The sequence below is a fragment of the Diadema antillarum genome, unplaced genomic scaffold, assembly GCF_040938485.1.
Source record: "Diadema antillarum isolate AM-2024a unplaced genomic scaffold, OU_Dant_1.0 seq00000658_RagTag, whole genome shotgun sequence".
Classification (NCBI taxonomy): domain Eukaryota; kingdom Metazoa; phylum Echinodermata; class Echinoidea; order Diadematoida; family Diadematidae; genus Diadema; species Diadema antillarum.
In genome coordinates, this window is record NW_027271570.1 from 506,402 (window position 1) to 519,674 (window position 13,273).

General features: G+C 39.4%; 1 protein-coding gene across 1 annotated transcript in view; it reads left to right on the forward strand.

Annotated features, from left to right (window-relative positions):
- The first annotated feature begins 1,550 nt into the window (after nucleotides 1-1,550).
- The window catches only part of LOC139736622 (protein quaking-A-like), an 87,728-nt gene continuing 76,005 nt past the window's right edge, over nucleotides 1,551-13,273 (forward strand). The window contains exon 1 of the mRNA XM_071647369.1: nucleotides 1,551-1,799. Coding sequence (XP_071503470.1) covers nucleotides 1,619-1,799 — 181 coding nt within the window. The 5' untranslated portion in view covers nucleotides 1,551-1,618. The remainder of the gene's footprint in view (nucleotides 1,800-13,273) is intronic.

A 13,273-nucleotide genomic window follows, 5' to 3' on the forward strand; every position in this document is an offset into this window, starting at 1 on the left:
GATCGAAATGCTAAATTGAATGAACAAGTTGCAAATTTGAATGACAGAATGTGCAGTGACGAGGATTTCCGCTAACTTATTAAATGAACCTTTTATCAAATGGACTGACAAAAGTGCGAAATTAGCCGGGAAACCCTATAAAATACATAAAGGGGAATGAAACCTAACACATACATGAGAATTAGTGAATGCAACAATATTATTAGAACACAAAGGTGAAAGTTTGAGGAAAATCAGACAATCCCTTCAAAAGATATAGATTCTAAAGGTTGGTGCCATCACAAAATAGAGAAATGAAAGGTACACAATTTTCTTGAATTGTGACTGACATGTTAATGGTGATATCATTTCCACTGCTGTCTAAAAGCCAGGTAGGTCCTCTTCCATTATGCTATAGAAAAGTGAAAACAAGTTGAATTGCCTTCATATTTTGTTTACCGTGGTATACTAGTATCGTTTTTCATCATCCAGTGATTGCTGCACCAAACTTTAGAAATTCCTAACTTTTTATGGATTGTTCGATTTTTCTAAAACTTTCACTGATGTGTTCTATTGCTGCATTCACTCAATCCACATCCAACCCCTACAGAGTGGATTTGGCGCAATGTGAGTCATATTATTATTATTGTTATTATTATTATCATTATTGTATAGTTATTATTATTATTATTATTGTTGTTATTATCATTATCATTAGTGTAGTTATCATTATTATTATCATTAATTCACTCGGGTTCATTCCCTTTCAAAAGAATCTAACAATCAGAATATCAAAAAGGAACGAGGGTTTGGAGAATAAGTAGGCATGATTTGCCTTGAAATTTTTCTATATTTAAACAGGTTAAAGGAATACATAGGCCTACCTTTTATCTAAGATTTATATGTGTGAATATCTTTTTCTTTCTCGTTTTCTCTGCATCGTTTTACAAAAAAAAAAAGATGAACAAGCAAAAAGTTTGGAGTTTTCGCATTCCATTTCACGCAAATTTCTTTCATGTTTCTAATTTATTATTTGGATTTAAATAGCGCCTTACCCCTTAGTCCCGGCCCTAAGTATGGTACTAGAAAGTTGTCTTGGACATGGTACTTACTAGTAAGCTAATGTTTGTGATAAACAGGAATACACTAAAAACATACACATTTTGAGTTGCATGCACAATGTACTCTGACATGGGAATGTACCAAAGAGATTTTGGTATTTAATCTCTTTGGAATGTACCCAGTGTGAACGCGATGTACGCGGCCCTAGTACTATAGTAGTCAAGTCACTGAATCATAAAGCCAATCCAAGCGCACAAGTTACTCGTACCACGAGTACTATTTTCACACGGCGCACGTACGCGCACATGGACAGGCTCACAAAATCACATACACACAACACACACCATACACGCAATCAATCGCACCGTAACTTCTGCGCATCGCAAAGCGAGTACACTGCTCACTGTATGCATGCTACGCTGCACGGACGTACCGTACCGACTCAACTATACTTACTAGCCAGCGTCGCGTGCGTGTGTGCATTGTGTGCGTGTAGTTATTCTTGGAAGTTAGTGCTGATATCTACAGGCAAACTGGAATAGTTTCTGCGAATGTTTTGTGATTAATAGTGATTGTAATGTTGCAAATGCAATTTACCCCTCCGCCTCCCGTCGCAGTACCGCCGAAAATGAACGATCACGCGGAGAAACCACCTATGCAGTACACGCCTGAATATCTGGCGCAATTAATGAAGGACAAAACTTCTTTCGCTATGGTGTCAAGTATGTTTATGCACGTCGACAGACTTTTGGACGACGGTAAGTTTGGCCTGACTTGGGCCAGCGTGTAACGCCTATGGGTCCCGCACTAGTGGTGGGTGACAGTCTAGTGTGCTGCGATGTGAAAGAGTGCATGTTGTGTGTGTGTGTGTGTGCGAGTATGAATGGCTTGCTGGCGTTGAAGCCAGACGGTCTACTCCGGCTGCAGAGAGAGTTGGTGTTACGACCAATGTGGAAGCCAACCGCATTGTATCGCCTGTGCGACATGTGCTGGAATTTGCCAGGCGCTTGTAACTTTTTTGACACGTTACTCACCGCCCACAGAGGTATACTGCAGTAAAAGTAAAGGTCCTTGCTACAGCAGGCAATGTTGTGTGGTGTACTGTGGTCTTTTCTTGTAACTTTTAGTTGTGTCGCAACGCACTGTTGCGAAGACTTCTTTGGGTTTTAACCGCGGTGTTGCACTTACTAGAATGGAATGCGAGCCTGAGAAATGCAATGTAGACAACGTCAGAACATGCCCTTGTCTTGTGAAATGGTCTCAGTGCTTTCACTGCCCAGAAATATTCAAATTCAGGGCCAAACAAAAACTATGATCAGATGATATTAAAATAAAGAACATCTCATGTGCTGCTAGTCTAGACCTTGCCTTGAGACATTGAGAGTTCTAGTTAGTACAGAAGAACCAGCAGAGAGGCCAGAGGTGGGGGACTAGTAGCCTCTATGCTCTGTTGTGGTTTTACTTTTGGTTTGGTCCATGTCAATTTCAGACTTCCAAGAACTGGGCAGTAAAAGAAACAGTCTCAGCTCAGTGCTGTGGTGTGTAAGAAGGTGAAATGGCTCACATTCCAAAGTGCTTAGTCTACACTGTACAGTTACCCTCCATATTTCCATGCACCTGTTCACATTCAAAGAAAAATACTTTCTTTCTAGAATTTGAAACGTCGCCTGTCTATTTCTCCTGAAGTTCAAAAGCAAAATTTCGTAAAGATGCGATGAATAGTGCCACTTTTTTTGGTGAATGAGATGAACATGGCAGGTAAAAAGTTGATAACTCTAAAATTATTCCTCCCTCCACTGCAGTGTGATGACCGGTACGTGATGTTATCCCAGGGAATGTAAAATTGGTAACCAGACATTTTTACTTCGTCAGCTGGCCGAAGACTTTTCTTATGCGCTTGGATACTTTTTTTTTTTAACCATTGTTACATGTAAGTGAAAGCTAAAAGCCTGTCTGTGTCTTGATGGACTCTGATGAATTCGTTATAATCTGATACACAGAATATCTGAAAATTCATTAGATTTGGACACATACTAAACAAGCAAAGTTTTGGAGGATAAAAGTCTTGAATTCCTATTTAAAATGTAAAACAAAATTTCTAGATCTTTCTGCAAATGGAATTAGATATGTTTGCAAATTGAGTAGGGTTAAAATACCAGGGCTTTGGCCTCATAATTCTCTGACTGTGTGCTCTGATCTATCTTCCTCTATTTTTTTTTTTCAATGAATGGAAAGGAACACCTAAATTTTAATCATTGCATCATTGTACAGTTTAGATATACGTAACATTAACTTTACAAACCAAGGCTTCGCAATAAGTTTTTCTTTGGTGACCTGAAGAAATAAAGAAAAATAATGAAAATGAAATATAATTGATTGCTCAGCTTACAACAAGTAAACATGTATCACAGCACTTTTCAAAATCGTAGTATCAAACTTACATTAAGGGGGTAGGAAAAAAATAACAGATGAGAGAGGGAAAAAAAAAAGAATTTGATGAAGTGAAACATTAAAAATGATACTGTAAGCAGTGATAATAATAGAGGCCTATATAAAATGGCAGGTATGACCAAGTGCATCAAATACCATGTAGTGACTCAGAAGTCTTCAGAGAGAAAAGCATTAGAAAATGAATAAATTCTACAAAGCAGTAGAACAATTTACAGTAGATATGTACATTGTAATGCATGTGTACCTTGGTAATAATGTGAAAATGGGCTGGCAGGTACATAATGTATGTTAATAGCCTTCAAATGCCATTATTGTAGTGTACAAAATGTAACTCTTACACATTACGGCCTGAACATGACTGCTTTCACTTTCTTTGAATTCCAAGACTTATTTAATTTTTGGCAAATTGTCATGAAACTTCCATCCTTCCATTTATTGAAGTTGAAGGAGTGGGCTTTCGCTTTTTAACTGAATTCATGAGATGCAGTCTCAGTTAAGAGCATCATGATAGAGTATTTTTGTTGTTAATCTTACTACAGTGTACTCAGTGTATCAAGTGTCGCTTAAAAAAAGCAATGAAGATTGTTACTTGGTATCCATGTAGCACCTGCATACACTTGCAAAGTCATTGAGAAATAAACATGAAGTTAAGCTTTCAAATGGAGGTTCCCCCCCCCAAAAAAAAAAATAAATAAAAAATAAAAAATGAAAAATAAAAAATCTGTAACTATCATTTCTTTTTCTCTCTAGTAGTGTTACATGTAGCAGTTTGTATTATGCAAAAGTACCCAGTAAGACAGGAAAAAGCTTTGAAGACATTGTTATCGAAACTTTATGTAAATACGTACATTTGTAGGGCGATGCACAGAACTACAGTATCTTTCAGACACATGTGGCATCACGTAGGACTGCTATTTACTAGTGAATCCATTTTTAATATTTCTTTTTTGTGTGTGTGTGTGGTAATGGTGGTGGTGATGCTTATCAGAAGATCAACGATTCATGAAAGATTTAACATGCAGCTTCTAAGGTTATTGTCTGTTGTTCCACTTGATACAAGGGTAGAATTTATTCAGCATTTATACATTACATTGTATGGTCTTTGAATGAAAAAAAAAAAAGGAAATGGTGTCTGTTACTAAATTGCCTGTCTGAGTGTCAGCAAAACATTTTGACTGGCTGAAAATTTTTTGTGAATGGATACCCTTTGTAAATAATGGTGCCAGCATAGTTCTCCAGGTTGTCATATTATTGACTGTAGTGTGACTGATTGAGATATTAAATTGATAAGCACCATCAAGTGTGTGCTCAAGAGCTTGTTCAAACAAGGGGCTTGAAAACGGAGTGACACACTTGTTTAGCAGCTTGCACACCCAGATTGCGTCTGATAACATGGGCTGTGAGTGAATATGTCACCAAGCATTATTTGTAGGCATGAATAAATGATGTCCTTTCATGAAAATCCAGTGATAACATCCAATTTGATGCAAAAACTGTCCACGACACTGGCTTGTCATTCAGATATTTTCTTCTGCTTGTTATCTTGCTGTCCTCAAACTCTTCAGTAATATCATCAGTAAGAGGCAAAACAATTATTTCTGTGTCATACTGCCTTTAATAAATGGCTTGAAAGTGATCTGAATTACCTGGTATTCACTTGTACTTAGGCTTACTTCTTGAAATTATTGTAAATAAACCTCATTTTATCACGCTTTGCAGTGTTAAGCATGCATTGAACTGTAGTGGAGAATGAGAAAAAATGGGTAGGGCAAAGTTATTGTGAGAGAGGAGTAGTTTTTTCACACATGGTATTTACACCCAATTCATCATCATTGATCTGATGATTTAAAGCAGGGATTTGAATTTCAGCCAGAGATGCATATGAAATGCATTCAGTTGTATTGAAAAGGCGGCTAAAACCATGAGAAAGGAAAGGGCCAGGATCATCCCTGCCCAAAGCTTTTTTCCACCAAAGTAGCAAACCTGACTGGCCATGGAAAGTGAATGGGCAGAGAATGCTGTGGCCGAGGAGTTTAACAATGTATCTCAATTTAGTGAGCCCCCTGGTTTAGCCCTATTCATGGCCCAGCATAAAAGGACTTTTCCCTTTGAAATGGGCTTTCAAGTGAGTGCTCGCTGGAGCATGGAGCCTGGGGCCCCTGTGGTTTTGCTGCCAAGAGAGACTTTACTATGGCTTTGCTTGTAAATCAATACCACATTTAGGTTTTATGTGTACCCAGGAGTAAGTGAGTGTGAGGGTACTGAGCTGAGGGTATAGGTTGAAAAGGGTCGCTCCTTTGGCACCCTGATGGAAGGATTATTAGGCTGCCTTTTGATGACCCCTCAGCTTATACTTGAGAAGAAAATGGCTGTGTGAGTATGGGGTCGGAGTGGTATAGCTGGTATAATGCCCCAATCCTTCTACTTATTACCAAGCTGATTCAGAAATGGTGGGGGGGGGGGGGGGGGGGGGGGGATGGTAGTGATTGGAATATTTATGAGGATTGATATTATTTGCAGTGTCCTGAATACACATTGCAATCATGTTTCATTAGGCAGTGGATCATTTATGGAAATTCTTACTACATTGTATATGGCTGGCTGCTCTTTGGATGACTACTGGATGAATATATGATTGATCTTGTATCAATTCCTATTTTTGCTGTGATGAGAGCTTTTAAAGTTTTATGTCATCCACAAAATTATTTCACATTCGATGTGGACATCTCTCACAGATAGCCTTTTAATACTGTATTGATACTATGTACAATGTGGGTACTTGTAGTCTACATTTGAATGGTCACCTTGACCATCTCCTTCAATATAGAGGGTAATTCATCAGCTGATTAAGTAAAAAGAAATAAAGAAAGACTTGTGTGGTAATGATTTAGTTACAAATTGATTCAGGACTGTTTTCTCTGGCTGCGTTCATGCGAAACTAGAATTGCGTTTCTAAACATGTTTAGTCGCTAAACGTGTTTAGTTGCGTTGCGTTCATGCGATTTTTCCATTTAAACGCGTTTCAAAACGCCGATCTGAAACGCGGAAAAAAGGGCGTTTTGAATCATGATTCTGCCAGAATCACGATCGCAGAAACCGCATGAACGCAACCGTGATTTCAATCATGATTCTATGACGTCATTGTGCGCTGTGCGCAGGCGTGTCTCATGGGGTATCCCATGCACAGCTTCTAGTTCTGTTCGCGCGCTTGTGTACGTCTTATGAATCGTGTGTTTTGGTACCATACTTGCACTTGTTTGTTTACATCAACGCCATACACCGATTCTATGCTAGTATCTAACGTTAACTGTTTAACATAATAATACATGTAATTACTCTCCGATTGAGTTGATAAAAGTAATAGCTGCAGCGCTGTGTCTACCAAGGGAAACAATTGGAGAGACGAAGAATTTGGATTATTCCTCGATCTGTTCCTCGACCTGTGGGCAGAGCCTGAATGCCACAGCTAATCGGAAAGCATTCACCGAAATAAAAACGTAAAGGCCTGTACAGCTGGAATAAGGAGGTCTGGCTCGAGTTGCAGAGACAAGGTCAAACTGCGCAGTGCGCTGCGCAATGGCAAATGATGAGCTGAGCCAGAATCAGCATTGCGAAAGCCCGCATGAACGCTCTTCCGCTGAGACCGTGATTTGAAACGCCGTTTTGAATCATGATTCATGTTTGTGATTCTGGCAACGAAATTCGCATGAACGCGGCCTCTGCCATTCTTCAAATGTTGCAAACAAAAGCAATTAAAAGCCCTTTAACCTCCAATGAAACTTGTGACCAGCTGTTATCTGCCAAAGGTGGCTTGACAACGTCAAAAAACAACATAACCATGAAGCTTCCTGATTTTGAGCAGCAAGGGATATATTCCGTCCGCATACAGTATTACAATTATAAAGTACTCCATTGTTGTAGACTACAGTAGATCTATGAAGAGAGCCCCCTATGTTGCCACACAGTTTGTACTAATTGTTGCATGTTCAAGGAGCAGTGATTTATAGGTGAGCATTTAGGATTCAAAATGTGTGGAATCTCCACTTCATGTAAAGCAGATTTCTTTGCTGCTTGCAAATTGATAAGCACGTGACTAATGTTTACAAGGAACAAACATACCAGCGATGTTTGATGACAGATTGTGAATGAAGGTTACATAATCTGTCTTGTTAGGATTCGATAGGAAAACTGTCATCCAGTAATTTGTGTATAATAACAATATACAAATGTACTTCTGTACAGACCTTGACATACCGGTAATTATTACACCTGGGCTCACAACTTTCCAAAGTTGAGACCATTCCAGGTCCATAGAAGAAATGTGGTCTTAAATTTATTTTCTGTGTGTGTGTGTGTGTGCATAAGTACAAACTTGTATAGTATGTAATTTACATTCCCCTAGGATTGTAAGTAGCAGGAACAATACCCTTATCCTACAGTATGTAGCCAGACCTCCCTAAAAGGTAAATCGTGTATTGTATTATGGGCAGTATTGATTTGAACTTTTGCTACCTGCCTGTGTGCACTCTCCAAACAGTACTGCACACTTGAATCTACAGAATGTGGGTGTGTTTGTGTGTATGTTGTGTGTGTCTTTGTGGATATCTCTCGTACTGTGTAATATATTGAACATCCAAATTCTCAGAAACTGTGTCAACACAAAGCCAGAGGAAGTGAGACTGAGGCCGAGAATCTTAACCCCAACCAGGAAAAGATGTGCAACACATAAGGAAGTGACCAAGCTGCTTCTAGTTTTCCACTCCTTTGATATGCAGTGCTGGCCCTATTTTTTGTAGCTTTATCTGGAGAGTCCAGTATGCTCTGTGGTGCTTTTTGTTGTCATTTTTTTTTCCCCGGGGGGGGGGGGGGGGGGGGGGGGGGGGGGGGGGAAGGAAGATTTCTGTTTTTAGTATACCCGCTATGTGTGTTTATTTTTGTTTTTCGTCATTTCCTTCCAATCTGCGAGTTTGAAATTCCTTTGTCATACTTCTTTTTTTTTTACAAAAGAAAATGGGAAAAGTGAAAGTTTTGAGGCAGTAGGCCTACTGTATGTACTTTCTCAGCAAGACAACTGATACGAGTGTTTGCTGTGGGTAAATAGATGTGAAAGAGAAACTTAGGATCAAATTTCTTGCAGTAGAATTTGAGTTGATAGTTGCTACTTCTTTCTGAAACATACATCAGTTTTGTGTCTCTATGGCAAGCTTACAAATGATTCATGTGTTGGCCAAATGGCAAGCTTATGATTCATGTGTTGGCCACAATATTTTGTGCATTGTCACAAGGTTGACTGTTCTATTTTTGTACACACAAACAAACAAACCCTAAACCACTAATTGTCTTGTTTCTTCAAAACTTTGATCCTCAAAAGACCAGTAACCAGGGCAAAGTTGGGACTGACTTCAATGGTCATTACAACCAGTTTGAAAGGCTAAACATTCAGGAGCATGCAGTACATTGGAATCTGTGCCAACAACTAACTTTTGATACAGTTCACTAGTTTATCTTGACTTTAAAAAAAAGAAAAGAAAAGAAAAGAAGAAGTAATAACATTACCAAAGCAATAATAGGGTTTAAACACAGGAAAAGATCAAGTGTGAAGTAATGTTTTATTAGGTTATTATAATCATTTTTAGTCTACAGTGATATACATCATTTCCGTAATGTTGATAGGGAATGTTACATCGAGTATACTCAATGACATTTATTGGCTGGCAGTTAAATGCGTCTACAGTACTTTATTAATGTTTTCTTGGTCACATCTGCGTACACCAGGAGTATTTGCAATGCTCTCCTTAAATTTCGAATCCAAGATGCCAGAAATCCTAACACTATAAAGCATGTGTCATAATATGAGAATGTTTGTGTGGATGTATGTATGTGTGTGTGTGTGTGTTACATGTTACATGTACAGTTTTGTATGGGTATGAAACTTGGCTCATTCATTCGCACATCAGAAATCAATTTTATGCCGACGCTGCCTCTGGTGCAGTCATCAATTTTTAGTGCAGTGTGGAGACTCCCGAGCGGAATTGATTTGCCTGCCTTTAGTGGGCCTAAATTATTGATTTTCATGGTGATTGGCAATCTGTCAGGGGAACAGGCCGTTGAGCAGTAACAGCAGCAGCAGGGCCTAGACCTTTTGCTGCTACGGTTTCCCCTGATGTTGGGACCCACAATACCCCAGCTTGAATGGTGTTGGCTCTTCGCCTTCTGTTTGATATATCATCCAAAATGGAACTAGTCACGGGTACACAAAAACCTAAAAAAAAAAAAAGAGCAAAGCTACAATCTGTGTCTGTACAGTGGTAGTGTTATGATCGGATGGCAGGCGCAATAATACTGCATGCATGCAGATACGCATATTGCCTGCAAGTAGTGGTAGTCCATTCCAATAAGTAGGCCTACATCATACTATTTCATTGGCCTTAAATATGGCTAATAATACATAAAGTTGAATAAAAACAAGTTGGAGGTAACATTCTAAAAATTGTATCATTGTATCACAGTACTGTAAAAGAATTAAAAAAAAAAAAATGTCTGCAGTTACATGACAAAATAACATTCAGACCCAAAAGCTTATGAATTTCGTTTGAATCACAAACTCATATCAGCAAAGAAACATTTAATACTATGTACACCATGCTTCACTGTGAAAATCATTTGACATCTAATTTTGGTTGTTTTCATGCTTAAATGCCTGTTATCAAAGCTGTATTGAAGCTGCTGCATTTTAAAAAAGTTTGTTTGGTACCAGTATCATATTCATCTATTCTGCAGAGACTGAAGTACACATGTTGCTGCTGTGTAACATTCTTCATGCTTGAACTGTGTTTATTTACAGTATTTTATATACATGCATAAATTCTTAACCTTATTTATTTTTTGGTTGGGTATGTGTGCTTCCTTTATTTGTTCAGCTCTCTTTTCTGCCTCTGATGTACAAGTATATGTGCTTTCAGACTTTAGAAAGAACATACATGTAAGTATGTGAGTGCATCTAATGAGTCACCTATGATAGCAAGCAGTTCAGCATAAATTCAGGGCCCCGTTTTGCTGGCTGGCTTTGGGGCATAGACTACATTGTAGGTAGGCAGGCATAGCCCAGACAGCCTTTTTCCTGGATAGTATTTTCTATGTATGGAAATAGTGCTGAATCTGTTGCTATTGTTTCCTGGGTTGCTGCTGCTGTACTTTTTGTTGTCCAAGAGATAGATAGTGCAATAACCTTTTATCCCTCTCAGGTAGGGGGTCCAAGGGGATGATACAAAATATGTGAATACAGTCATCTCTAAGTCATTGGCAACAATACCAAACTGTTGTATTTTAAAATCTTGTACAGTTGTAAGTGTTTGTATTAATCTTACTCAAGACAAAACACACGTGCAAATACACAACGGGACAGATTCCAATCATCCCAGCGGACTGTAACTTTTCAGTCAGTTCTACAAAACGGTAGAGATGATGTCAATAGCTGCTCCTGTGCTTGTCACTGGCACCGTGTGCACAGCAGTGGTTACAGTACAATGCAGCGACAGTATTCAGTGAGTTGCTGTATCGATCTCAATGACAGTCAATATCAATCAAACAAACAATTCATGAAGGGATATTTTACTTCTATTTCATTTTATTTCCGTATCATATGAAGTATTATACGTGACAGTGCCATGCCGATAATCGTAATATATGAGTAAATTGGTAATACCCCTAGCATGATATTGCTTATCGATTATCGACTATCCAGATGCCCGCCAGTCCTGGTGTGGCCAGACAATCGAGGTCCGACTATACAATCTATGTGCCAGACTAGTTTCATTTATTTCATGTGTGTGTGTGTGTATGTGTGTTTGTATGCGACACACAGATCATGTAAGACTGAGTTACATACAGACATCTTAAATGGCCTTGCAATGTCTTTTCATTCTCCATCAATCGTTGTCATAATTCAAAGAGGTTATTTAGATATTTCACAAGCGGAAGAGTATCTATGCCGTCCTTTTGATTGCATGCGTCATCCCATGCTGGTCTTGGTTCTCGGGAGATGATGGTAGATAGTGATCCCTCTGGGACTCCAGAGCATCGTGCTGTCCATTCATTCAGCCATGAATGGAGCATTTCCGCCCGTGCACTCCTCGCCAAATATTGACTCCTCACCTCTGCCAGTGCGCGTTCACCCTAATTACAACGGAATCTTGTCCTCGGGGCAAATCGAACACGCACACCAAATTTGCTGATAAGGCAGCCCGTCACCAGGCCACAAACTCGGGGTGAATCTTCCTCAGAATTGGTACCGATTGGGGAAACCATGCCTGAATGAATACCAACGACGATACAAAAGATTTGATCGAATTCAGTAACAGTTCTTCAGTCCTTTTGTGGCAGATATGAATTCTTTACCCCCCCCCCCTCCAATAATGATTAATATACCTACCTGTATGACACAAACTTTGGTCCAGCCTTAATCTGTGTTGTGCTGTAATAATAATGTTGTTTAGAGAGAAATTATTGACGTGTATTGGCAGCAAGCAAAACATCACAGATATTTGAAAAGACTTCATTGGAGACTTTATCCCAGAAAAAAAGGTGTGTGTGTCTGTGTGTCTGTGTGTGTGATAGAAAGCTCAAGCGAAGAAGAATAAGCCACTAGGGTCTCTGGACAATTACATCTCTCGCTTATGATAAGGTACCTATTGATGCCTCAAAACTTAACCCATCCACGTACGGGCCTCTGTGTAATCTGTAATATCGTGCCTGCCTAGTAAGTTGGCCATGAACTTGGGCGCGATCTTCCCTACGGCGCGATCTACACGCGAAGAGCATTCATACGTCATGGAAAAAACTGCCTGTGTCATTCCCACTAGGCAGGAGGGATGATGCGTGTACACTCGTGCTAATATGCACTTAGTTGACTCAATACAGCACTAGTTTATGTGAATTTTATGAAAAGAAATAATAAATTATGCAGGAATTATGAAAAAATATTGTTTCTGTGTATTTCATTGATAAATCCTCTTCATTTCAAGCCATCTGTAATCACATCTTACCCACTTGCGAATCGACGTGTCCATAATGTCCTCGTGCCCCACCCCCCGCCCCCGAGATAGCTCTGGAACATTCCATTCAATGACGGGGTTTTTATTTTGCAACGTTATCTAATAACTCTCATGTAAGCAAGTTCTTGCTATGGCTAATCTATTTTGTAATGTATCATAATCTATCTATGCTAAGATAGCCTAATTCAAATTTGCAGAGACATAGAAAAAGATTTGTTTTACAATCGTGATACGTTCAACTGCTCATTTACCCTGTGCTGAAATCCGCATGTCTGCTCCGCACATGTTATCGCTATCGCTCAAACTTCGATCGCGATGGCTTGTGTGTGTACACAGGTACACAGTGCTAGTGTGACGTGCATGTGTGGAGAAGCATGGGGCTGAGAAAACCCGGGACTCCACGTGGTGTAGTGAAAAACAAATCGGACGTTCGAAGTCGTACATTCAAGAGCTAAAACAGACAAATAGCGAATTCAAAGTCCACTGAAAAGGTCTTGACATTGTAATGTATGTTCCAAAATCATGTCTGGCTTAGTTTTGATAGAATTTTCTACACGCACGAGATCAGGAATGAGATCGGTGAACTGGCTAACAACGTGTGTACTGTGAACATGTGACTGGCTTGTGCACATGGCCTAGCTAGGTGATCGTGAGAGTGCGGCAAGAACGCTAGGAATGCACCCGAGATGCGGTGTGTTGCAAATTCTTGGGGTGAAATTAGACTTCCT